This window comes from Vanellus vanellus, assembly GCF_965231255.1.
Source record: "Vanellus vanellus genome assembly, chromosome: 24".
NCBI lineage: Eukaryota > Metazoa > Chordata > Aves > Charadriiformes > Charadriidae > Vanellus > Vanellus vanellus.
The window spans coordinates 7716792-7744553 of record NC_138929.1 but is presented as its reverse complement, the minus strand read 5'-3'; the positions used below and the strand labels follow the sequence as shown (position 1 = coordinate 7744553).

Below are 27762 nucleotides of genomic sequence, written 5' to 3'. Positions count from 1 at the left end.
AGAGCATCCAGGCCTGAACTTATGTGGAGCTGCTGGAGTGATGGGCAGAGGTTGAAGGTCCCAGATGAGGCTGGTCATGGTATCTGCGCTCGCTTGAGGCCCTGATAAGCCCCAGATTTAAATCTCTGAAGGAATTCAAACTGGCTTAATGTAGGGTAGGATTCAGTCTGAAACCAGATGCTTAAGTTAGGTATCTAAACTGTCGTGGTTTAGGCCAAATCCACCACTGCGGACCCAAGGGACCCCAGACGGGACCGACAGATGCTCCCCTCTACCCCTCTACAAAGAGAGAGGCAGAGGAGGAAAAAGAGACTTATGAGTTTAGAAGGAACTAAACTACTTTAATGAAATATTAATAATAAAATAAAAAGAAACAATGAAAAATATATACAAAACCGTATCAAGCTCCCGAGATGACAATCATGTCACCGGCTGGCACTGGGGCAGTCCCAGGCTGGACTCAGTGACAGACGGGAACTGGATTCTGGATCTGGATTCAGGATCAGGATCACAGGCAGACGAACAGAGTCCTCCTCAGACGTCAGCCATTGAAGGAAGAGCCCGTGACCCTTTGATCCCTCAGCTTTTATACTGAGCATGAGGCAGATGGGATGGAATACCCTGTTGGTCAGTTTTGGGTCACCTGTCCTGTCCGCTCCTCCCTGCAGGTGGGACCCCACTATGCTTTTCCGCTTCCGACCCTCCAACGTGGCAAATAACAAAGTTGGTTGGCCTTGGCTGTTATAGCAATAAATATAAGCAGAGCCTCTCTGCATCCCATGCCTGGGCATCAGCTATAAACAATTGGCCTTATCACTCTGAGAGAGTGAACACTGTCTGCACAATATGCAGTTAATTTCAGTTGTTAGAAGAGGCCCAGCTAACTGAACAAAATTGGTTCTGTTTTACCTCAAACCAGGACAAAACTCAAAAGGTAAAATCCTTTCACAATATTTGATGTTGAGGTTGTCAATGAACAGAATAAATGAGATGGCTTCATTTTCAATACAGCACAGATCTGACTGAATCTACTGCTTGTGGGTAGCCTGAAGCCCTCTTACACAATGCCAGATATCTCATGTAACGTCCCTTTCCCAGTTCCTTGCTCCTGCTATGACTCTGTGTTCAAATTACCTCAACAGGAAAAAGTGAAGAAGGCCTAAATCCAGAAATGGCCATCTCATCTCCTGTTACCATGGACTGTGTCTCAAGCATATATAGGATACACAGTTCTTTTCTAATGTATCGGTTAAGGATTTGTCTTCAATAAACACATCCCAGTAAGTGCAGGGAGAGTGAGACGTGTGTAAAACAGAGGGGAAAACCGCTGCAGAGAAATTACAGAGTCTCAATTGACTACAAAGCATTTGAAATATAATTTTTCCTCTACCTCATCAGTGGAACAACATCATGTCTCCATCTGCTCCAAGGGTTTAGAAGCAGGAGAGCAGACTGTTTAGAACAATATCACTAATGAAATGTGAAAAGGCTTTTATAGGGAGCTGCAGCCATTTCTATTTAGATTTATACATGTTAAATAGCTCTATATAAATACATAGCTATATATAAATATATAGCATATATCTATATATACGCATTCAGGTTTTATTTAAATACAACTTGATCTTCTCTTTGCATTTGGTTTTCCCACCCTAAAGTTGTAGGAGCTTCATAAATAAAGAATTTCACATAAAACTAATTTATATGAAGGTTGTGGTCTGTGGTAACGGTAGGGGAAAAAATTAGGAAGGAAGTACCCACAAATGAAAACGTGTGATCATACGGTACAGATTAGGATTTAGTCATCTTGCAAGGAGGGTCTGTAAACTGCACAAGATGCAAACAGCACAACACTCTAGGTCCATAAAAGAAGGATGGGTACGGTGTTGCTCTGCTTTCATCCTATGCAGCAGGAACACCATTCTGCAACAGCTGAATCAAAAGTTACTGAGAAAATACTGAAGAAGACTCCATAGTTTGGATGGGAGATTGGCAAGGTGATCCCTTCAAATAATCAACTAGGGAGTCCAGTGGAGACACACGAAAATGGTGCATTCATGGGCAAGTCTTTGGCACATTTCCTTCTCACATTCCCCAGTTGTATTTTTGTCATGCAAAGAAGAACAAGGGAACAGCACTGTCCATCAGCTTCTAGCCAGGAATGAAAGAACACATTCATGTTTAACTCTTTCAAGGGCTGGGGAAGCAGAAAAAAAGATTGAAGGCTAACCTGATAGCCTAAGGAACAATCTAGCTCTTACATCTCAATGGAGATGAGTCTATTTCTCTGTGCTTTCTGTAAAACTATCTGGAGTAGAAAATTGGTTTAGTCTGTGAGGCCATCTGATTAACAGCTATTCAACATTAAAAGGGAGGGGGGAGGGACACAGATGAGGGCGAATTAAGGAAACTTAATAAATTTCCAGACACACAAATGTTAATGAGGATATAGCTGAGACAACAATAACTGCTAGAACTCATCCTGGATGTTCGCTGATGAAGCCTGGAAACTGCTGTGACAACTGTTGCACCTCTGCTAGCTGCTTGTTGCTGTGCCTTGCCCTCCCCCACCACATTGGGAAACCCACACACTTAATGAGAATAATGTGTTGCAGAAACTATCAGAGAAGGTTGGTGCATGATACTGAACAGATATAATCCATGGGATCTGCTGGAGCAGCATTGATCTTTGAAGATCTGGCTTGTTCAGGCCTCAGTATAAGGTAAGACATGCAGCTGCAGTAGGTTTTTGGTCTTGCAAAAGAAAAACACTTTTGAAGGGCTGGAGGAAGAACAATATCAAAAAGGGATTTTAAAAGAGCAACAATGTTCAGTGTCTAAGGATGGGACATAATGAATCCTCGCAGGTTGTAAACTGCATAATTGGGAAGGAAAAAAGCATAATGAAGGAAATTGCTGCCTGAATATCAATGGTATATTCAAATGCATTAACCAGAAATCCACACCCAGAACTCAGTGCCTTGAAAGACAAAAAATCAGCACCATGGGCTACCGATATTGGTAAATCACAGATGCTAGGAGGTGACAGTGAGTACGTGCATCTGTTTTGCAAACAGGTTAGCTAATAGGAATACAGACACTCTTCCACTGTGGCAGCCTCACTTGAATGTCATAATAGATATTAGGATTAAAAATTATGACATCATTTTTTTATGCTTAAAATGTAAGAGGAAAATATATCATCCCAGATCCACCAACCTGGGAGAGGTGAGACTGCCACTGCTCCATGTCCCCAGGTCTATTCTATCATCATATCTGCTAGATTTGGATGGCTAAAATGACCTATGTGACAGAATGAAGTACAGACTGGAGAAAACAAATCAGTTTGTGTGTTAATGGACCCATGTCCACACCCATATGTTGATCTCTATGTGTAGGATGGATGTTGAAGGTCCTGTTATTGTCATTGATATTCTTAAGTTGGATTCAATTCACTAAACATAAGGTTCTAATGACATTTCTGGGTCTGTGGGATAATCAATGTGATTCAATATTTCAGCTGCTCCAGAAGGATAAAGGTTTCCCATAACCCATGTGTGATATCTGAGTCTCTTGCAGGTGTGTCAGATAACACAGGTCAACTAACAAGACACTGTACATTGCTTTCCAGGCAACTGGTTTATTATTCTAAGATAAGGAGAAAAAAAAATGCCAATAGTGATAGCTGATAGCTGGCCATATTGTTCTTCCTTAATTTTAAATTATTGTAAGTTATTCAGAAACATTTCCCTCAAAAGACAAAAAAAAAGTTATGCTTGCCATGAGCTTTAATAAAATATACAAAGAATAAAGTAGTTTTAGTTAATTTACTGTGTATTTATTTCAAAATCATCAGCACCAAAACTGACAAGGCACGCCAGGAGAAAAATGAGACAGCATCAGCTAACAAATTCACATATAATGTAAGAATCTATTAGTCAAATGATCAGATATTTGCCTTATGCTGTCTGCTACAAACAAAACAAAAAAACAAACAAACAAAAAACCCCAGTCAAGGTGATAATTGCAATAGCAATAAGAAGTAATATAATTACTGGTATAAGTGCTCAGCAATGCTGGATGAAAGAGAAAAGAGAATGAAAGAGGCAATTTTAAGGATATGGAATCTACCAGGAGTCATTTCAGCTTACAGCAGTAATTCATTGATTGGAAGTGTACTTGAAGGAGTAACTTATATTACTGTATCTTATTCTGATTCTAACAAAAGATTTGATACTACTTTCTTCATATTCCTCTGTTAGGTACTTGTAGAAAGCAATAAGGTCCTCTTGAGCCTTCTTTACTTAGGACTGAACAAACCCAGTGATGGAGCAGCCATAAAGGCAACCCAGTGGTAATGGAAAAGTACTGACAGAGAAGGGTATCTGCTTGCTGGGAGGCTGGGAAGTCCTTGATATGCACAGCTCAGAGCCCGAGATAAGCACAGGACAAAGACACCACAATAACAAACTGACCTTGTAGGAAAGCAGAAGTCAGCAGCAATAGTTCCAGGAACTGGTGTCCCAATTATGCTTCTACAACACTTATGCCCATTTATGTATCTGCACCAAAGATATAAAAGAAACTCACTATCTACCCGAAGTGAGCTCCTCTGTGTGCAGTCTCCCTGACAGACTGGACCCTGATCTGGGAAGCCTGGTTGACTGACTCTGGACACCGTGACACGGATCATCTTCGAAGTGAGACTTTGCTGCTGCTGATTGGCTCCGCTCCTGGGAGTTGTTTGGTGAGTACCATACTGGTAACACCTTCAACAATATATATATAGGTGCACATACAGGTAAATGGTCATAAGTTTGTACTTGATTTACTAGTGGAAATTTTTTAGTCACAACATGTAATTGCTTTACTAGTAATAATTTGTAATAAAGTAATTAATGGAAATGAAGCTTCCATGTCCTTGTGTATTACGTAATCCTATGAACCCATGGTCTCAATCTTTATACACCCACAGGTCAGGTAACTCTCACAGATTGTGACCATGACATTAATTGATGTCAGAAGTGGGGTACTAAATACACAGATCATAGAGAAGGCTTTTGAAGCACAGCTAACATGAAAGAGAATAAAGGATTGAAAACACTGAGTTGGGACAGGAAATGGATCACTGAAGATTGTTTTGACTGGGAGATGTTGTGAACAGCATTTCAGAAGTGGCAGGAAACTTCCAAAGATAAAGCAAAGGAAGGCAAGGGACCCTTCACTGGGTTTCTCACAGAGACATTGTTGGCTACAGGTACTTTGCTAAAAGGTGCTGAGCAGTGAGCTCAAGATGCTGAACAACGAGCTAAGGATGGAGAGGCATGAGCAGCTGCCTTTGAATCTTGTAGTCACAGAAAGAGCCAGCAACATCAGTGGTTAGAAACTAATCTTAGATCTCTGGCTTTGCAAAAGCTAGAGAGAGAGTGTACCTGTCCAGTCGCAGAGTGTGAGATTATTCAAAAGATCTATGCACTGGCAGCTGATGAAGAGGAGGACGATTCTGATATTGATTATGGCAATGGGCCTTCTGCCCCCACCTCAGCCACATTGTTTCCTGAGCCTGATCCAGATGAGGTTACAGGTGCCACTCCAGTGGCCCTCTTGTACCATATTATTGACACTGCCACAGTACAATCTCCAGCCATGGAGGCTGTGTCATTGTATGACAATGTCATATTAGCCCTAAAGACACACTAGGCATAACTACTTTTATTCACGATGTAGAATGATGGCATATTATTGAGAAAATTCATTCACTGTATAATTCCCCTGTGTGCCCTGTTCGTAAACACAATGGCACCTGGCATTCGATGGTAAACTGAATAATAATAGTGGATGCCTACACACTGCCATCTTATGCAGCACATATCTTGTTTATACCAGAGAGAAGAAGGCTCATTCTTGGATGGTTTCTGTGGATGTAAAAGATATGATTTTGATGGTCCCCTTAAAACCTGAAGGTCAAGAAAGATTCACTTGGGGTGGAATTCAGTACACTTTTACCCAATTACTTCAAGGATTCAGACATAGCTCTGCATCACTAAATCAGGATTTAGCTCAGGAATTAGAACAAATCCCACTGAAATCAAGAGTGATCGTATATCAACATACAGATGACATTTTAATTAAAGTGGATTCCTCTGATAAGGTCCAAAGAATGCATTATGACATCATCATCCATCTGGAAGGTACGGGGAGCATGATTCCTAAAGGGTAAATGACAGGGACTGAGCCAAATGGCTCTGTTTTTAGGCATAAATTGCCATCATGAGCCTTTCTCTATCATAGAATCATAGACTGGTTTATGCTGGAAGGGACCTTAAAGATCATCTAGTTCCAACCCATCTGCTGTGGTCATGGACATGGACACCTCCAACTAGACCAGGTTGCTCAAGGCCATTCAGCCTGGCCTTGAACACTTCCTGACATGGGCAGCCTCAATTTCCCTGGGCAACCTGTTCCAGTGCCTCACCACCTTCATAGTGAAAATTTTTGTCCTACTATCTGTTCTAAATCTACCCTTTTCCAGTTTGAAGCCATTACCCCTCATCCTATCACTACATGCCTTTGCAAAAAGTCCCTGTCCAGCTTTCTTGTAGGCACCCTTCAGATACTGGAAAGCTGCTGTAAGGTCTCCCCTGAGTCTTCTGTTCTCCAGGCTGAACAACCCCAACTCTCTGAGCCTGACCTCATGAGAGAGGTGCTTCAGCCCCCTGATCATCTTCATGGCCCTCCTCTGGACTGGCTCCAACATGTCTGTGCCCTTCTTGTGTTGAGGACTCCAGAGCTGAACTCAGTACTGCAGGAGGGCTCTCACAGGAGCAGAGTAGAGGGGTAGAATCCAATCCCTTGACCTGCTGGCCATGCTTCTTTTGATGCAGCCAAGGATGCAGTTGGCCTTCTGGGCTGCAAGTGCACATTGCTGTGTCATGTTGAGCTTCTCATAAAACAACATCCCCAAGTCCTTCTCCTCAGGGCTGATATTGATCCATTTTCTGCCCAGCCTGAATCTTGCTAAGGTTTTGCAATTAAACGGTAAAATAAAATGTCACAGCAAGAACATATTGGGATTTCTATGCCACTGGAAAAACTATTGGTGTTCCTAAAATATGTTCCTCAGTTTCACTTGGATGCACATCTGTAGAAAGTAATACATTGCAAATCTTGAGAGGAAAAAAAGAAACCACATCTGAGTGGGCATTAGAAGAATGAATGTTTTAGTCTAGAAGATTGTGGCCATAGAAACGAAGAAGAGAGAATACCATATCTGCACCAAACGTTTTATACATGGAGAGATAAAGAAGATGGTCATGAATTCATTTATCCTTTGATGGAATGATCCAATAAAACTGAGTTCTCAGTGTAAGAAAGAGAAAGGAAATCCTAGCAGTTGGATGAATGGTGCAGTGTGGTGATGAAGGGAGAAAGGGGAAAGAAAGGCTTGTCAAAGGATGATGCGGAACCAGTTCAACAAGGTCTCAATGAGGAGCCAAATGACTGCCTTGCAGGGATCATCGTAAGTGGCCCTTCATGAAGCAGGAGATGGGACTAAAGAATGGATGGAGCCATGCAAAATTCTGTGGTTGACCAAAGTGTAAATGTGCAGCATCTCCAAGCCATTAGCCAACCTTAAAAGCATAAGTCTGGGTCTAGGATAAAAATTCTTCCAATGTTGAAGAATTAGCATCAATAAATTGCTTAAAAGGTAGGTGTCCTACTTTGAGGTAAAATAACCAATATTCTGTTCAATAACTTCACTTTTTAGCTAAGCCTCTTCTGACTACTGACATTAACAGCATATTGTGCAGAAAACTCTTCACTCTCAGAGTCATAAGACCTATGTTTATAGCTGATGCCCAAGCATGGTATGCAGAGAGGCTCTTGCTTATATTTATTGCTATAACAACCAAGGACAGTTAACTTTGTTATGTGCCCCGTTGGAGGGTCGGAAGCAGAAAAGTATAGAGGGGTCCCACTTGCAGGGAGGAGTGGACAAGACAGATGACCCAGCCCTGAACAACAGGGTATGCCATCCCATCTGCCTCACGCTCAGAATAAAAGCTGAGGGATCAAAGAGTCCCCTCTCTTTCTTCAATGGCTGGCATCTGAGGAGGACTCTGTTCATCTGCCTGTGATCCCTATCCTGAATCCAGATCCGGAATCCAGTTCCCGTCTGTCACTGAGTCCAGTCTGGGACTTTCCCAGTGCCAGCGGGTGATGTAATTGTCATGCTGGGAGCTTGATAAAGTTTTGTATGTATTTAATTGTTTCCTTTTTATTTTATTATTAATATTTCATTAAAGGAGTTTAGTTCTTTCTAAACGCATAAGTCTCTCTCTCTCTGTCTCTTGCCTCTCTTTGAAGAAAGGTAGGGGAGAGCATCTGTCGTTCTGCCCAGTGGCCAATTTGGCGCAAAGTACGACAGTAGGATATACCTGTTCACCAGCTCTCTGTTAGTAGCCTGGCATGCATATACATGCTAATAACGAAAATTTGTTTCATGTGTGGTGTCATGAAAACGCAATGCTATATAGCTGTTTAATTTCTTTCCTTCCAACTCAACAGGGACAATTCCAAGGAAATCTCATTAGCAAATTCAGCCAGAATTCTTTGAAATCCATGCAGTTATTTAAGGTCATAAGGGACACTCTGTTGAGATGGCATAAATATTATTTCCCACATCCTAGACAGTGGACAAAAGCTTACGGCCTCTCACCACCTATTGGAAAATTATCTGTGTTGTCCTATATGACCTATATCTCATCATTGTAAATTCTGGAAAGAGTGAAAAACTTTGAAAATCAACAGGAATCTGAGGAAGAGGGTGATTTTCATCACAACGTTTAAAGTTTATATCACAACATTTAAACGTTGGCAAAGTTTGAAAGAACAGTAAACATTAAAGAAGCAGATGTCATCTTAGGGAGAATTTTTAGTATACAGAAGTAAGTCACAAATTCACATGATTTTTGACTCTGTCATCTAATTGTCCTTCCTATATATACATTTTTGTTACTTTTTCATCAAATGCCTGACCCCAGGAAAATTATTTTGTTCACACACAATCATTGAGATATCTATGTTTCCTACATAATCAAAGGAGAAAAACAAGCATGTTTTTATTTAAGATCTCTCAGAGGAAATCTCCCTTTATCTGAATTCTGCATGTTTTCTTCCACTTATCATAGTTATTGACTGTGGTGAGCACTGTGCTGAGCACTCAGGATTTAGTCTGCATAGACCTTTTCTGAGACTGTGGGCATAAAACAGGAGATACCTGCATAACTGTCTGCTGTTTTAGACTATACAAGTGGGAAGCAGTTAATCTGTGTCATAAACTAATCTCTAATGGTGGAAGGAGGAATTAGGTGGATGCTGTTCTACACTGCTGCCATCCCAGGAGTTGTGATCAATAGAATATGATATATAATGGTTGGCAAAGTATGCCACCTCAGTTATTAAGGAGGGCCAATACTTGCAGTTCAGAAAATTAGTCATGATACCAGGAAAAAATGAATATTGAAGCATCGCCATACTGGGACTAAACCTCTATTGGATACCAGTAATGGCCTTTTAAATTCCAATGGAGACATTTGGAAGCAGGCAGGCACATAACAAATATTGCACTTAGCATTCAGCACTTACAAAGAACTAGAATATTGCCATTTTTTATATATATACACAAACACACACCCATAAGACTACTCTTTATCTGTTTTTTTGAAGTTAGGTTGTAAACAGCTGAGTGTTAAGCCAAAGGAATATCCAACCTGTATCAGGAAGCTCCTCATCTCCTCTTGGAAAGCAGAATGCTGGAAACTTGAAACAGCTTTTTCATTTATGTTATCAAATCAGATCAAGTCAAGAAAGCACTAACAGCCAATGGTAGTGTAACTGTTTGGGCTAAAGATGGTCATTTGATTGCCTTTGGATATACACAATATTTATTAATTCTTCTAGCATCAAATGTCTCATATACATATGCTAGCATTCCATGGAAATTATGCAGTATTGTCAACATTGACAAGGTGGAGCAGTCAAAGCCATCAGGCTGCAAATCATTAATCTTAGGTCATGACTGGTATGATACAACGTGATATGTGATAATGACTCAGATTACTCAGTCTTTTTAAACACCTTCCTTTTTTTTTTTTTTTTTTACCTTGGAAGAGGGTGGTAAGACCATTCAGCTCTTCTTTGTAGTTTGAAAGTTACTCTGAGCTAAGACATTGCTGTGTATTCCCTTTTCACTAGGTCTCCAGGAAGCAAAGACAGACATCTCAATGGCTACCAAGGTACGCTCTTTCTACCCTGGGTTTCTCCTCTGTTTCCTAACTCCTCTTCTGGCTGCATTTATCCACATTCTGTGACACCTGTGTCATGATTGTTTTTTAAAATGGATGTTCTGTGTAATTCATGCTAATGATACTCTGCAAAGTATTTATAAGGACTAACTGCAATTATTTGAGCCTTCCTCTCAAGATGATAGCTCAAGAGGACATGAATCAGAACCAGGGTAGGATTCATCTCACCTGACTTTAAACATCTGCATTATAGATTTCTAGATATGAAGTAGTGATGAATGCATTTCATAGTGGAGTTAAACGGGCACCTCTTGGATGTCTGACGTTTGGTTTAGGAATGGTACTCTAGAAGTACTTCTTGCTCTGCACTGATGTTTAAGGATGTTCAGGGGACTGTAGATTTCAGGCTGAAGTTGAAGGCTAAATGAGATGAATGCTGCCACAGGCATATACCTAATCTATATATACATGAGCTGGCAATGTGCTCCTGCAGCCCAGAAAGCCAACTGCACCCTGGGCTGCATCAAAAGAAGCATGGCCAGCAGGTCAAGGGACATGATTTTGCCCCTCTGCTCTTCTCTTGTGAGACCACACCTGCAGTACTGTGTCCAGCTCTGGGGCCCCCAACATAAGAAGGACATGGACCTGTTGGAGCGAGTCCAGATGAAAGCCATGAAGTTGATCAGAGGGCTGGAACTTCTCTCTTATGAAGGACAGGGTAGAGTTGGGGTTGTTCAGCCTGGAGAAGAGAAGGCTCCAGGGAGACCTTATAGCCCCTTCCAGTACCTAAAGGGGGGCCCACAGAAAAGGTGGGGAGGGACTCTTGATCAGGGATTGGAACCATAGGACGAGAGAGAAAGGTTTTAAACTGAAAGCGGGTAGGTTTAGGTTAGATGTTAGGAAGAAATTCTTTACTGTTAGGGTGGTGAGACAGTGGCACAGGTTGCCCAGGGAAGCTCTGGCTGCCCCATCCCTGCAAGTGTTCAAGGCCAGGCTGGGTGGAGCTTTGAGCAACCCGGTCTAAGTGGGAGGTGTCCCTGCCCATGGCTAGTGGCTGGTTGGAACTAGATGAACTTTAAGGTCCCTTCCAGCTTTAACCATTTCATGATACTATGATTCTATAATAGAAACCTGGGAAAGTTGTACCTCCTTAGGCTATTGTGAACATTAGTTCAAGTTAGACATTTGCTTTTAACTGAAAAATACACCATTGGATCGAGGAAATCAACTAGCAAATTTGACTGAATTTGATAAATCACTTCAACAAGAAAAAAATTCAGTTTGGCCATTAATATTGTGAAAAAACACTAACAGGCAAAACAACATTTCCTTTTAGAAAATGGATTCTTTTGCTTAATCAGGAGTTTGAGGACTTTTTAATCTGGAAGAACTGAAATTTTTGTTTGTGTTCCTTCCTCTTCACTTTGTTTATTAGGGTCATAAACACTGCCTCTTTCATCCTGTATTTAAAATGTAATACAAAAAATTAGTTCCCTGATCTTCTTTATGATGCTGTTAGGTATTGACTCAGAGTGAACACTGGCCAGCCTGCAGAAAGATGGGTCACCTGTATGGATCCCATGTTTTGATTTTCTTGCAGTGGATATATTCTTACCTTGAAAGTGTTTCACTTTGTATGCCAGGATGACAATGAAGTCCGTCTGTCTCATGATCTCTCAGAAGGTGAGATAAAGGCCACTAAGAAGAGAAGAGAAAAAGTACTGATGTGTTTGAAGAACCTTGAGATTTCCTGTGGTCAGGTAAGCACCGACAACCCTAATAAGGAAAGAAGGATAACACTCCAGTGATGGGAACGGCACACAGATTGCCATTTGGAGTGAGGTCCAGTCCCTAGGAGGCATCATCTGTCATCACAAGTTTTCCAGTGCAGGCCTCCTCTCCGCTGCTGGGAAAGGGATTCAGGCTAGAAATTCTTCAAGGACAAAAAAGGGAACAAGACATGGAGTTTTCAGTGCAATTTCCAGCTGCAATTCCCATCTATCAGCTAATTAATCAATTAATCTACTTGCCCTTGTATATATTTATATACAGGCATATTTTTATAACTCTCTATGTACATGCGTAGAGGAATACATATGCACCATTCAGAAGACACACAGTTAACCACCTGAATGTGTTTGTATCCTAATAAACATGCACACACATTGTCTAATCTCTCTGTGCATTCTGGTGCCCACGTTCGTCTCTACGCTTGAGCCCATTCATCCTCAGAAACATGCCATCGTGTACAGTGATAGAAGAACACCTGCCCCTATGCTTTTCCATATGCCATAAACACAGGCATACAATATAACTGTGCACACTTCTTTCTTCGACTCCATGCTCATTTTATCCTCATGACGTGTATGGTGGGTTGACACTGGCCGACAGCCAAACACCCACAGAGCTGCTTGCTCACTCCCCTCTCCCATGTGACAGGGAGAAAGTATAAGGAGGGTGAGAAGAGTCATGGATCTAAATAAAGACAGTTTATCAGGGAAATGAAAGGCTGCAAAGATATGTGTACAGGCAAAGGGATTTACTCGCTGCCTCCCTGTGCCAGGGAGATGTTAGCCACTTCCTGGAAAGCAGGACCTCAGCATGTGTAACAGTTAATTGGGAAGACAAATGCCATAACCACAAACATCTTGTTTTCTTCCTTCCTCTGAACCGATGTCATGATGACATATAGTAACTGACTGATCAAGATGTCATATAGTATGGAGTATCCCTTTATTCAGTTTTGGTCAACTGTCCCATCCCAACAATGCCCTCTCCTAACCCCTGCCCACCTCTAGCCTACTTGCCGGGGGTGGAGTGCAGAGTGGGAAAGAGAGAGAGCCTTGATGTTGTAGAAGACTGTTCAGCAAGTCAAAACCTTGGTGTGTTATCAATACCTTTCTAGCCACAAATCTAAACCACAGCCCCATATGAGCTGCTGTGAAAAAAAGTTGACTCTCTTCCAATCAGATCCAGTACAACATGTTTCTTGAGAAATTTCTGTGTCTGACTGTAATAGTTCTACCTTCCTCTTTTGGGAGAAAAAATCCCGCTTTTGGTGACAGAAGGGGAATAGAGATGACACCTAGAGAATCACAACGAGTACTGCTCAAGGATTATTTATATTTTGAAGGTACACTATCGAAACACAGCCACAACAAATTTCAGGACCAGGAAGATAAGTAATAGCACGATAGAAAGGAGAACCCATTCTGTGACTGGGAAGTATAGGAAAAAGAGAAATAGGGGAAAAGAGGCAGATTATGGAATGTGTCCTAAAGCAAGGAAGCAGGTCAGGTGAGAATTGCAAGAGCTTTTATCCCTGTCTATTTGTTTAGCCTTTGCGCTAAAAGAAATGTGTTTTGTGTCTTCCATTCCCCAGAATGACGTGCCCAATATTGTTGTTCTGGGGTCAGGCGGAGGCCTGCGTGCCATGGTAGCCCTGCTAGGAACCTTGGTGGAGCTGAAGAAACAGAATTTCTTGGATGCTGTCATGTACCTGTGTGGGGTGTCGGGATCCACCTGGTAGGTGCCTGTTACCTGCTGTGGTTGTCAATGTTTCTCCTGATCCATGGAGATCCAATAGCAGTTTGAAACTTTCAACACTGTTCAGAACTCTCTGTTGGGCTCACAATGGATGAACCGAGTGGTAGGTGAGACGTTTGCCTGTGCAATGGTGGGAGACACAGGGAATATTTGTGACATGAACTACTGTTCAGCAAGACTGTCCTTTCATCCCCAGAGAGGAAGAAATTAGCGTCTCTCAGTGGTGATTCAAACACAGAATTCAAACACAGAACTCACTTGGCCATTTGGTCTTACCTTCTAGATGAGCCAATTCCCCCTGTTTACAGGCCATGAGGAGTAGCCAGGAAAGCACTGAAAACTCCAAGGTAACATCCTACTCAGAGGCAGAGGGACTTGTTTAAATAGGGGCCGTGGTGTATTTAAGAGGGGGCCAGGCCACTATGCTGCATCTCTCAAGTGTTCGGGAATGAGTCAGGTTCCTAAATGTAAATACCTAGTGCCAGTTCAGGTACGTACTTTGCTGGTCCCCCACCAATTTGGAAGAGCTCTGGGTCTCCTGCATGTACTGCATCAAATCTACCAAATCTGTGGTGATGTCACTCATCCTTGTGGCAGGTTAAATGGCATTATGGTCTTGAATGTGTATACTTCATTTACTTTTTTAGGCTTACCTTCTACGCAATGAGAAGAAATGACATTCAGGAACTTGAGCCATTTTACCTTAAGGCCCACGTGCTGCATGTCAATGACATGCCAGGATTGTTCATTACACTGAAGTGACTATGAAAGGAGTCTGGCTTATACGTCACATACAGACATCTGCCCTGTAAGAACAGAACTCTGAGTCTAGCACTCCTAAGCGTAGGCGTTTCAGTACGTGTATCTGTGTGTGACATACGCAGGTCTCCTTCCACTGTACTTAAGGGGATAGGTTTATGTTCTCTACAGACAGACTGCCAGTGACAGTTCAGATGCCCTAGGAGGAAATCCTGTCTGGTTTTCAGCAGCTGGTTCAAGAAGAAACACGTCTGCCACAGGTCTTATATTATTGCCTGTCCAATGCGGGCAGAAGTCTTGAAAGTTTTAGGCCACCTCAACTGTCACTGTCTGTGCTTCGGTACCATATATGGTGTCTGCAGTAATCGAGAACATCTTCCTTGCATAGAGTCAAGACACGTGCTGCTCTAGGTGAGGAAGTTAATGCTGTACACCTTGATTTATACCTGAATTAAGCTGTGGGGTTGGTCTTGGAACAGAATGAGCCTCTACATCTCTTCAGGTAGCTAGTATGAGCTGAGGGCTGGAAGTTTAGTAGAAGATGATGTCACTCTGCAAGTATAGCAGCTTTATTGGTCCTAATAACAGACAAAAACGTCACAAAACTCTAGTGCAAAATGATGACATGATGTAAATCATTCTACATGTTTAACTTATTCTGAGTTCCTTGATGGATTATTTTGTGGATTATTTCGTGACCACGAAATGATAGAGTTCTCAATTCTGGGAGAAGCAAGGAAGGGGCTCAGCAGAACTGCCACCTTGGACTTCCAGAAAGCGGACTTTGGGCTCTTCAGGAGCCTGGTTGACAAAGTCCCCTGGGAGGCAGTCCTCCAGGGCAAAGGATCCCAGGAAGCCTGGATGTCTTTCAAGATGGAAGTCCTAAAGGCGCAGGAGCAGGCTGTCCCCGTGTGCCGGAAGACAAGCCGTCGGGGAAAAAGACCGGCCTGGCTAAGCAGGGAGCCAGTGTTGCAGCTTAGGGAAAAAAAGAGGATATACAGCCTTTGGAAGGAAGGGCAGGCCACCCAGGAGGACTACAAAGAGGTAGTGAAGCGATGTAGGGAAAAAATCAGAAGGGCCAAAGCTCAGCTAGAGCTAAACCTGGCTTCTGTTGTCAAGGACAACAAAAAAAGTTTCTATAAATATATTAGCGATAAAAAGAGGACCAAGGATAATATCTGTCCTCTAGTAGATGGGGCTGGTAACATAGTAGCCAAGGATGAGGAAAAGGCTGAGGTACTTAATGCCGTCTTTGCCTCAGTCTTCAGCAGTAGGACCAGTTGTTCCTTGAATTCCCCGACCCCTGAGCTAGAATACAGGGATGGGGAGCAGAATGAAGCCCCTGTAATCCAAAGGGAAATGGTGAGGGACCTGCTTCAGCACCTGGAGGTGCACAAATCTATGGGGCTGGATGGGATCCATCCAAGGGTACTGAAGGAGCTGGCGGAAGTGCTCACCGGCCCACTGTGCATCATTTATGAACAGTCCTGGATAACCGGGGAGGTCCCAGCTGACTGGAGGTTGGCAAATGTGACACCCATCCATAAGAAGGGCCAGAAGGAGGATCCAGGGAACTACAGGCCAGTCAGTCTGACATCGGTGCCTGGGAAGGTCATGGAGCAGATCATCCTCAGTGCCATCACACGGCACATGCAAGAGAACAGGGTGATCAGGCCCAGTCAGCATGGGTTTGTGAAAGGCAGGTCATGCCTGTCAAACCTGATCTCCTTCTATGACAAGGTGACCCACTTGGTGGACGAGGGAAAAGCTGTGGATGTTATCTACCTGGATTTTTGCAAGGCTTTTAACACCGTTTCCCATAACATTCTCCTGGAGAAACTGGCTGCTCATGGCCTGGACAGGTATACTCTTTGTTGGGTAAAAAACTGGCTGGATGGCCGTACCCAGAGAGTGGTGGTAAATGGAGTTAAATCCAGTTGGTGTCCAGTCACAAGTGGTGTCCCCCAGGGCTCAGTGCTGGGGCCCGTTCTCTTTAATATCTTTATCAATGATCTGGATGAGGGGATCGAATGCACCCTCAGTAAGTTCGCAGACGACACTAAACTAGGGGGGCGTGTTGATCTGCTTGAGGGTAGATTGGCTCTGCAGAGGGATCTGGACAGGCTGGACAGATGGGCTGAGGCCAATGGTATGAGGTTCAACAAGGCCAGGTGTCGGGTCCTGCACTTGGGTCACAACAACCTCATGCAGCACTACAGACTGGGGGCGGAGTGGCTCGAAAGCTGCCTGGCAGAAAAGGACCTGGGGGTGTTGGTGGACAGCCGGCTGAGCATGAGCCAGCAGTGTGCCCAGGCAGCCAAGAAGGCCAACACCATCCTGGCCTGCATCAGGAATAGTGTGGTGAGCCGGACTAGGGAAGTAATCATCCCCCTGTACTCGGCACTGGTGAGGCCTCACCTTGAGTACTGTGTTCAGTTTTGGGCCCCTCACTACAAGAAGGACATTGAGGTGTTGGAGTGTGTCCAGAGAAGGGCTACAAAGCTAGTGAAGGGTCTGGAGGACAAACCTTATGAGGAACGACTGAGGGATCTGGGGTTGTTTAGCCTGGAGAAGAGGAGGCTGAGGGGAGACCTTATCACCCTCTACAACTACCTGAAAGGAGGTTTTAGAGAGATGGGAGCTGACCTCTTCTCCCTGGTGACAAGTGATAGGACAAGAGGAAACGGGTTCAAGTTATGTCAGGGCAGGTTTAGATTGGATATTAGGAAGCGTTTTTTCACTGAATGGGTTATTAAACATTGGAATAAGCTGCCCAGAGAGGTGGTGGATTCACCATCCCTGGAGGTGTTTAAGAAAAGGGTAGATGAGGTGCTTAGGGACATGGTTTAGAAGTGGTGGTGTTTTTATCAGGGTAGGTTAATGGTTGGACTTGATGATCTTAAAGGTCCCTTCCAACCTCACTGATTCTATGATTTGTCTTGGCAGATTTCACATCTTTCCCACTAATGCCATCTGCAAAATCTGTCTTCCTGCAGCAATTTACCCTTAATATATGGCACATAGGCAGCTGAGATCCAGCTGCAGGACATCTAACTAATTAAATGACATTGTGAGCATGCAGCTGGGAAGTAAGTGACCAAGCGATAATGACACCTTTCTATCATGTAAAGTGCCTTGCTTCTGTAGAAGTCTGGGACTTCTTCCTCCTCCCATATGTTTTTAAAGACTGTGCTATATCTACATACAGATTCAAGGGAAAAAAACAAAGCTCCATTCACTTTCCCCTGTGCTAGAGATAGGACTTTTCTCTCTCTTTAAAAGTTGCATGTCCTTCCTGTATGAAGATAGGAAATGGTCAGAAAACTTGATACACTTGGAAGAGAAACTGCATGAAAACCTCAGTAAATCCTGGGATATTATGAAAGCAATAGGATACTTAGAGGCGTCATCAAAAGATGAACTTTATTCACTCACTGACTTCTGGTCCTCCTGTGCTGTATACCAGATACTGAAACAGGTAAGAGGTTAACTGCAAACACCTTTGGAGTGTTTTGAAGATCTCAGACTAAATTTGACCTTGGTGGGTGTATAAATCGAAGCAATATTTTAGAGCATGACATCTTATCTCTAGACATGGAAAAGTAGAAGCTGTTAATCCAGCTCCTTGGTTAATCCAGTCTCCTAAGTGGGGGTGTCCATTGGTGCTATAGCAGAGGGGAGGGGCATTTTACGTTCCTTCAGAAGTCCATACTTATCTTCCAGTTTAATGAGAATGAACTGGCTGACCACAAGGAGGCCTCAGAGACCGGGATAAACCCTTACCCTATTTATGCAGCAGTGGATAAGGATAAACTGAAGGAAGAAGGTCGAAACTTTCCAGGTAAAATATGGGCTCCTAGTCTAACTGTATCTTAAATACCATGCATTAGGTTCCTTTAACTTAATGGCAGGCACTAACTGTGCTGACATCCAATCGCAGCTTGTCAGCCTATGTCATTGTTTATAGATAATGGAGAAAAACATGCACTTGCAGGGGCTGAATCACTTTTTGTAAAAGGGCCTTTTGTGATAGGAAAAGGTGAGGCAGTGAGGCAACCCTAGAATAGAATGGGCTAAACAAATTAAATAAAAGTCAAAAAAATAAATCTTCAAAATGTAGAAGCCTGAATATAGGCATTTACTGCCATCATAGATCTCCTCGGCCTCCGTTCGAGTATTCAGCAGTGTGCAGATCTCTTGTAAAACTCTATCATATCTGTCAGCCTTATGTGGAGCTGCAGAATAATCCAATGCTTCTAAAACTGAACTAGGCAACTCTATCCATTTTCAGTAGTGAGAGAGAAGGTCTTTACATGGAGAAATTTACTTTCAAACAACTACTTTTACCCTGTTGCATTAAACTGGCTTTCCCCTTACTGCAATTTAGAACTGTGACTGTCTCTCCTACCCCTCCTTGCACAGAGGACAGACCATCTCCTTCCACTTACTAACTGTGGGCTTTGATTTAAGGTGATGGGACTTGATTCATAAAGCATAAGCTGGTCTGGAACTGTGATAATCCTGGAAGAACTGGGAACTTCATTCTGGAAGGAAATGTGATCAAGGAAAGGACTATGAAATAAAGAGTGGGTGGCTTTTGCAGTTCAGGCAGGTGGGTGAGGGATAACAGTCACAATCAACAAAAAGTTTCCCCATTGCTATCAAATGTTATTTTCCATACCTATTAAAATAATTGATCTCTCTCTGGAGCAAATAGACTTGATTCAATTGTCCACACAGAGGCCTGTGGTTCCATTTGAGATGCCTTACCATACTCTGCCTTCTTCACCTACTTTTCTAAAAGGGTGTGAGTGTTATTTTAGTCCTGTGACATAACTATTGGCCCTTTGCAAATGACTCAGTTCACCACAGGTCCCCAGTGCCATAGGTTCCTGGTTACGTATCTGTGGGAACTTGAATCAAGCCCTGTCTGTTCTCTTCATTGACTCTAGAGAATGTTAGAGCAGGCAGGTCATATGACCAGAATGACTCTGTTGCCTGTGCGTAAGCATCAGGAGGCCCGTGAGATTCTAGCACATCTGAGAGATCTACATAGAGCTGTACAATATGTACCATTTACCACATGGTCTGTGGGAAAACAAGACCTTTCTGGTGTGGCAGCTGGAGGCCAGGGTAGGAAGGCTACCTGCTAAGAGCATATCAAAGAGCAGGTGCTAGTGTACTTATGACTGACTTTGTTCTCCATATGCTAATTCATCTTTGTCAGCTAATATCAGGTGATTTTAGAAAGGAAAAGAAAACCAACCAAAATGCTACTTTGGGATGTTGAGGTGAGCTATGCTTCCGAACGTGGAGTGACAAAGTTGTTTGATTTTTCTCAGGGACTTGGTTTGAATTCACTCCACATGAGGCTGGATATACTGCCCTTGGTGCTTTTGTGAGCACCAAAAACTTTGGAAGTGAATTTGAGGAGGGTAAGCTGAAGACAAAGGGGAAGAAGAAATCCATTTGTTACATGCAAGGTGAATCTTCCTAATTCTGCTTTGTAGAAAGAAACACAGGTTTAGTTATTCTGTATCTTTCTGTAAGTAACAAGAATGCATCTATTATTCCATGAATGCACGTGTAAGAGTATATGAATTCTGGAGACCAGTTTGTCTCACTTGGAATGTTCAAACTGGAACATCTGAATACCTTTCTACACTCCACTGTCGACATTTGCCAGTCTCCTGTGGTTGTTACGGGAAGTTAGAGACCTAAACTGTAGATTACTGAAGTTAATAAAATAGTCCCAACCCAGATGTTTAAATGTTCTATAATGCCAGCACACTCACTTTACAGAAAGAGGTGCTTCCCAAATTAGATACGTCCTACTGCAAGGACTAGTAGCTCCTATTTTGCTAATTTGTTTCACTCTGTTTCAGTCCAGGTCCAAACCTCTTTCATTGCCTACCTAAGCAGTATGTCTGCAAATCTCATTTCACTTGTCTGTGACACAACTAAACATACCTGGCATCCTTAAATACATCTTGCATTTAATGACTTCATGCCCCAGTCTCCTCAAAGCACATGTTTGGCATCATGCTTGGGGGAGGGGGGAAGCAAGCAGCACGCTAATTCATACTATTTAATTCTCTCAGAAGGCAAAAGCAAATAAACACAACACATCCATGAAGATTACTTATGCCTCCAGGCTCATGTGTGAGGCTGGCCCATGGGAGTGCTTGACCAAGAATTCTGCCATGTGAGAGTACCCAATGATTTCCATGGGATTCTGGCCTTATATAACATAAAAAGCTGGTCCACAAAAATGTCTAGACCTAGGAGGAGGAAGAGGGAGTAAGTCTCAGGAGGTGTATAATCCTTTCAGTAGAGTGTAAGGGAAGACAAGGAGTTTCTATTTAGACATGTCTCTTACAGGTTTTAACAGAAAGTTAAGTAAGAGAAGTAGACTACTGAAAGGCAAACTTGGATTGAATTCTTAGTGAGAGTGTTAGAAATCAAGCACTTTAAGGACATTTTCTTTTTTTTTTCAGGCTTATGGGGGAGTGCTATTGGAAGCATGGAAGAAAATCTGAAGTTTATACGAGGTACCACATTTTTTCTCTTGTCAATATGCTCTAATCAGTTGTTCCACCTGCTGAAATTGAGCATGTACTTCTCATTACCCTCCAGTAATCCCTGCAGTCCTCTAGTTCCAAACAGAAATGCAGCTATGCCTAACAGAAGGTCCACTGGTACTCCATTTGTCCTTCTCCCAGCATTCAGCAGAATCCCAAGCAAAATTGCTGACAGTGGTTTGAAATACATTTATGCAGAATGGCAAGAGTGAAAGCAGATTCTGTGATGAAAGATTGAAATAGTCATCAGGTTTAAATAACAGGGTTAAATTAAAACAGGAGAATTGTTCAGCCTAGTGTGTACTTCCCTGTGAAGTCTTCCAATAATTCAACTAACATTGGCAGCCTACAGATCCAGCATTTTGCACAGCAGCTCACACAGAATGGCACACAGAAAGGGGCCAGCAGCTCTGCTGAGGACAGCATCCACACCCTCAGCTATCATGGTTCTACATTGCAGGGCATGGTCTCCCCCAGCTGTTGGAGTCAGCTGTAATGTCAGAGACCTCCATCAAAATGGAGCTACAAAAGGAGGCTGCAGCTCTGCAGGTCTCCAGCTGCAGGGAGTGCTTGTGGCCTTTTGCTGGGGCTGGGGAAGCAGAAGATGGTCTTGCAACTTGCAGGAGAAGCGTGTGCTTGAGGACCTGCGTCTCAAAGTAAAGGATCTGTGGGAGGAAGCCAGCAGACTTCACAGCATCAGAGATGACAAGACAAAGATTGTCCAGAAGTTATCCAAGACTGTGCAGTTTTAAGAGCAAAAATTCCAACGGTATCAAAGAAGGAGTGCTCTGTGGGTATCCGGTTGAGAAACGGAGACTAACAATTTCAAAAGCTGGTAGCTGGTGACTTCTAGCACCAGGAGGAAGGCTCTTGCTTCACCTGAAGATTTGCAATTACGAAATACATTTAGTATGCTCAGAAAAGATGAGGAACTGAGAGCTCTGTCAAATGAAGCATGAGAGCTAGATGAGCCTGACCACCAATAGGAAGTGGTGAATGATAGTAGTGAAAGGCTCCATGCTGCAGTGGACAGACACCTCCATCTGCCGATCTGATCTCTTGTCTAGGGTGTTTGCTGTTTGTTGAGGGCTTGGCTTTGGGAGACCTTGTGGAGAGATAGCTGTTGCTTGTGTGGCCTTTAGGTTGTCACCCCCACTGCTCCTCATTATGGGAACCAAGGAAACTTCCAAGTGAGAACTGAAGTATCAAGCATGATCTGGTAAGGGATGTGAAGGGCAACAAGAAAAGCTTCCATAGGTATCTCAGCAGCAAAAGGAAGACTAGATAAAATGCGGGCCTGCTAATGAATGGGGCAGGAGTCCTGGTGACAAAGGACATGGAAAAGGCTGAGGTATGCAGTGCCACCTTTGCCTTACTCTTTACTGTTTAGACTGGCCTTCAGGAACCCCTGATCCCTGGGACAAGTGGGAAAGTCTGGAGAAAGGAAATCCTTATCCTTGGCAAACTGTAAACAAATTGCATCAGGTTAAGGAACATGCAAATAAACTGAACATATGCAAATCCATGAGACCTGATGGGATACATCCTCAGTTGCTGGTGGAGCCAGCTGATGTCATTGCAAGGCTACTCCCAATCATCTTTGAAAGATCACGCCAATAGATTGAGGTTTCTGATAACTGGAAGAAAGATGCCATTCTTGTCTTCAGAAAGAGCAGGAAGGAGGATCCGGAAACTCTCAGATCTGCCAGCCATACCTCAGTCCCTGGGAAGGTGATAAGCAAATGCTCCTGGAAGACCTTTCCAAACAGATTAAGGATGAGAAGCCAATGAGGACAAGTCAGCATGGATTTATGAAAGGCAAATCATGTTTAGCCAATGTGAAAGCCTTCTACGACGAGATAACTGTCTTGGTGGATGAACAGAGAACAGCAGATGTTGTTTACCGCCCTTTCTCAGTAAGGCTTTTGACACTGTCTCCCATCAGATCCTCATGGACAAACTGAGGAATTATGGTCTAGCTAAGTGGACAGTGGGGTGGATTGAAAACTGCCTGAATTTGTGACCCCAGAGAGTTGTGTTCAGTGGCATGAGGTTCAGCTGGAGGCCAAGCACTAGTGGTATATTACAGGTCTGAATTCTGATGTTTTTACCATCATCATTAATGACTCAGATGATGGGACAAAGTGCACCCTCAGCATGTTTGCAGATACTATGAAACTGGGAGGACTGGTTAGGTAATCCAGAGCAGTCTTGACAGGTTGGAGAAATAGACCAACGGTAACCTCATGAAGTTCAACAAAGGGAAATGCAAAGTCCTGCACATGGAGAGGACCGTGGCACCAGGACAGGCTGGGGACTGGCCAGCTGGAAAGAAGCTTTTCAGTCAAGACCTGGAGGTCCTAGTGAACACCACATTGAACATGAGCCAGCAGTGTTCCCTTGTGGCAAAGAAGGCTAATGGTGTCCTGGGCTGCATTAGGAAGAGCACCACCAGCTGGCTGAGGAAGGTGATCCTTCCCTTCTACCCAGCACTAGCAATGCCACACTGGAGTACTGTGTCTGGTTCTGGGCTCTTGGTATGACAAAGATGTGGACGTACTTGGAGGATGAAGGGATTGAGAGCAGCCCTGATGAGAAGGGCTTGAGGGTACTGGTGGATGAAAAGCTGGACATGAGACAACAGTGTTCACCCACAGCCCAGAAGGCCAACTGATTCTGCCCCTCTACTCCGCTCAAGTGAGACCCCACCTAGAATACTGCGTCCAGCTCTGGAGCCCTCAGCACAGATATAGACCTTTTGGACCAGGTCCAGAGGAGGGACATGAAAATGATCAGAGTGAAGGAACACCTATCCTACGAGGACAGGCTGAGAGAGTTGTTGTTCAGCCTGGAGAAGACAAGACTCTGGGGAGACCTTATTGTGGACTTTTGGTATTTAAGGGGGCCTACAGGAAAGATGGGGACAAACTTTTTAGCAGGGCCTGCTGATATGGGACATGGGGTAATGTTTTTAAGCTAAAAGAGGGTAGATTTAGACTAGATACAAGGAAGATTTTTATTTTTTTTTTACAATGAGGGTAGTGAAACACTGGAACAAATTGTTGAGAGAGGCTGTAGCTGCCCCACCCCTGGAAACATTCAAGGTCAGGTTGGACGGGGCTCTGAGGAACCTGATGTAGTTGAAGATTTCCCTGCTCATTGCAGGTGGGGTGGACTAGATGTCCTTTAAAGGTCCCTTCCAACCCAAAATATTCTATGATTCAATGATTCCACAAGTTCAGAAAGGGGCCACAAAGATGATTCAAGAACTAGAGCATTTTTCAGATGAGGAGAGACTGAGAGAGCTGGGACTGTTCAGCCTGGAGAAGGCTTAGGGGGGATTCCTGTCAATTTGTATAAATACCTTATAGGAGGATTCAAAGATGATGGAAACAGACTCTTCTCAGTAATAACTACTGGAAGGACAAGAGGTAATGAAAACTAATTCAAATACAAGAATTCCATTTAAACTAAAAAAAAACATTTTTACTGTGAGGATGGTTGAACACTGGAACAGGTTTCCGAGAGAGACTGTGGAGTCTGTGTTCTTGGAGCTTTTTAAAAACCTAGTGGGATATAGCCCTGAGCAACTTAGAATCATAGAATCATAGAATCAGTGAGGTTGGAAGGGACCTTTAAGATCATCAAGTCCAACCATTAACCTACCCTGATAAAAACACCACCACTCCTAAACCATGTCCCTAAGCACCTCATCTACCCTTTTCTTAAACACCTCCAGGGATGGTGAATCCACCACCTCTCTGGGCAGCTTATTCCAATGTTTAATAACCCATTCAGTGAAAAAACGCTTCCTAATATCCAATCTAAACCTGCCCTGACATAACTTGAACCCGTTTCCTCTTGTCCTATCACTTGTCACCAGGGAGAAGAGGTCAGCTCCATCTCTCTAAAACCTCCTTTCAGGTAGTTGTAGAGGGTGATAAGGTCTCCCCTCAGCCTCCTCTTCTCCAGGCTAAACAACCCCAGATCCCTCAGTCTTTCCTCATAAGGTTTGTCCTCCAGACCCTTCACCAGCTTTGTAGCCCTTCTTTGGACACGCTCCAACACCTCAATGTCCTTCTTGTAGTGAGGGGCCCAAAACTGAACACAGTACTCGAGGTGAGGCCTCACCAGTGCCGAGTACAGGGGGATGACGTTGTATCTGACTCTGCTTCGAGCACAGGAGGTGGACTAGGTGATCTCCAGAGATCCCTTCCAACCTGAACCGAATTTCTCTGAAAATGGCCAAAATAAAACACTGCTTCTGTCATGTTAGAAATTTACAACATTGTAATGAACACTTGAGTTACTCACCTTAAAGTCCCTTCATAAGTGAGAAAGAACTTCGTAAGTGCTTTTCACAGACACATTTAGATGCCTGCTCAAAGATGTGATGAGACTCTGTCTAGAAATGCCTCGTCATTGAACATAAATCATGGCAGCATGAGCGTGGACTGTAGTAGTCCAATTTCAACCAGGTGAATCTCCCACAGTACTGCAGGGGAAAGTTTAAATATCATGTCAGTGAATGTGGAGTGATTTTCATCACACTAGATTCCTTGTCATGTGGGAGCATTAGAGATGATATCTTAAATTCTGATTGAGGAGACTATCAAACTGCTGGGGGAATAACAGAGGTGACTGAGATACTGCCAGGTATCTGAGACATCAAACACAGAGCTATGAGTGATCTATGAGTGATGAACAGAACCAGCAGGAGATTAGTACTCTTCTGGAGTGTCAGCTACAAGGCAGGTGAGGTCGTCCAAGGAATCTGAAATAGCACTGAACATCTATGTTTAGGTGCATGGCTAGCTTTCCTGATGTCTTTCATTGGCAGACAATGACTATTTTATTAGAAGGTGTATTCTTATTTTATTTTTCCTTTTATTTCTTCCAAGACTGTCTTGCCTCGTTCCTACGAAGAATATTTCACCCATGGAAAGGCGTCTTCTCAAGGGGATCTGGTGCGTTATTGTGATTCTTTGCTATTTTGTAGTTTGAGTTTTGGTTTTTTTTTTAATTTTTAAATTTATCATTCTTTTCTGCTTGCCCCATGTTTTCCTTAGGCAAGTGACAGGAGTGTCAGCCAGGCACCAGGAAATACAGGCCTTCTTGTCTCTCATATGCGTAATGACTTGTGAGGTCTTGAACGTGTTAACTACAATAAGCACCCTGACATTTTGGAGGGATTCACTTGTGTCGGATGCACTATACTAATGGGCTTCTGGAAAGGTGGTGTTACTGCACTCTTGTGCAGCTGCTGTGGCTGGGTAGTGCAAGTGAAGCCTGCACCACGCAGATTCAAGGCTCACACTCGCATTCAGCTCCAAACCTGCTGCTTGTCCACTGTCTGTGAGTTAGCTCTGCTCTAGATTGCAATACAACAGATGATCTTTCCACCTGGGAAACTCAGGGACAGCAGGGATGGCAGAGCAGGTGAAAGAACTAACCTGGCTCACGCTCAAGTCTGCTGCTAGAGGCAGTCTGTGTGCCAGTGTCTGTGGCTCTTTTGGTGTGAGAACTTAGACCTAAGATTTAGACATAAAAATCCAGATCAGGCACTGGCTCAGCTCCAGTTCCTGAAAGAAGTGGAAGTCAGCACATATGTTCTTCCAAACATAAATTTAGCAGAAGATAAATCATATTTTGCTAACCATCATTGCTGGTTGACAATAGACTTCAAGGAAAAGGAAGTAAATATTAAATATAGCACCTTTCATGGGCCTGTTATTCTGCTCTCTTTCTCCTTCTGTAAAACTCAATTTTCCCATGGATTTTTTTTGTTGTTGTTGATTTTTGTTTGTTCTTCTTCCATATTGAAAAGTTCACCTGGACAATTTAGATTTTAATGACTGTGAAACACAAAATGCAAATTTCCCACAGTGTTTAAATGTTCTCCGTTGGTAGTACTGGAATAGATCACACCAGGCTTTTCTCAAATCACCATCACATTTCTTATTCCTTTATTTATTTACTACTTTTTAAAATTCAAAATGGGAATGCAGTATTTGAGGTATGTTAGAAAATTCCCATTTCCTCCAAACTATATTTCTGCTCCTCCTCCTGCTACTTTTTTCATGGAACTTTTCCTCCAAGATGAACACACAAGCCACTTGAATACTGATATGGTTGTGCAGCTGTCCAGATGTGAATGCTCAGTGTTAGGTGTTTTATTGTCCAAATAGAAATACTCACTTTGGCACATGGTTCCTCTCACCAGTTTTAACACTTCTTTAGGATAAGAGGAATGAGGTCAGCATTTCTGCAGATTCCACTGAATGCAGGGACTATGTCTTCACTAATTCACGTGTCAGTTACTGCCTAATCAGACGTTTGGTAAGATAAATTCCCCACTGATGTAACTTTTATCTTATCTTTCTTAGAGAGCAATTCAGATACCTTCATGGATTATCAGCCCACTCTGCTTCTACTAGACCTTCAGTTGCACGCTGTAAGTGGCAGTGATCCTAAGGAAGTCTTCGAGAAATTGTTGACTATATTGTCAGGCAAGTGAATGATGCTGAGAATTCCAAGCACTTGCATTCTTAGTAAACTGATTTTACAAA

The 27762-nt window shown here is 43.1% G+C and overlaps 1 protein-coding gene across 1 annotated transcript in view; it reads left to right on the top strand.

Moving 5' to 3' along the window:
• Window positions 1-7417: 7417 nt before the first annotated feature.
• Window positions 7418-27762, top strand: part of PLA2G4C (phospholipase A2 group IVC) — a gene marked incomplete at its 5' end in the record, with an annotated part of 29727 nt that continues 9382 nt past the window's right edge. Inside the window, 12 exon segments of the mRNA XM_082495072.1 lie at window positions 7418-7519; window positions 11951-12067; window positions 13690-13832; window positions 17895-18090; window positions 18336-18453; window positions 19955-20095; window positions 21110-21163; window positions 22584-22660; window positions 22861-23109; window positions 26095-26160; window positions 26263-26323; window positions 27580-27706. Of these exon segments, the coding sequence (XP_082351198.1) occupies window positions 7418-7519; window positions 11951-12067; window positions 13690-13832; window positions 17895-18090; window positions 18336-18453; window positions 19955-20095; window positions 21110-21163; window positions 22584-22660; window positions 22861-23109; window positions 26095-26160; window positions 26263-26323; window positions 27580-27706 (1451 nt within the window).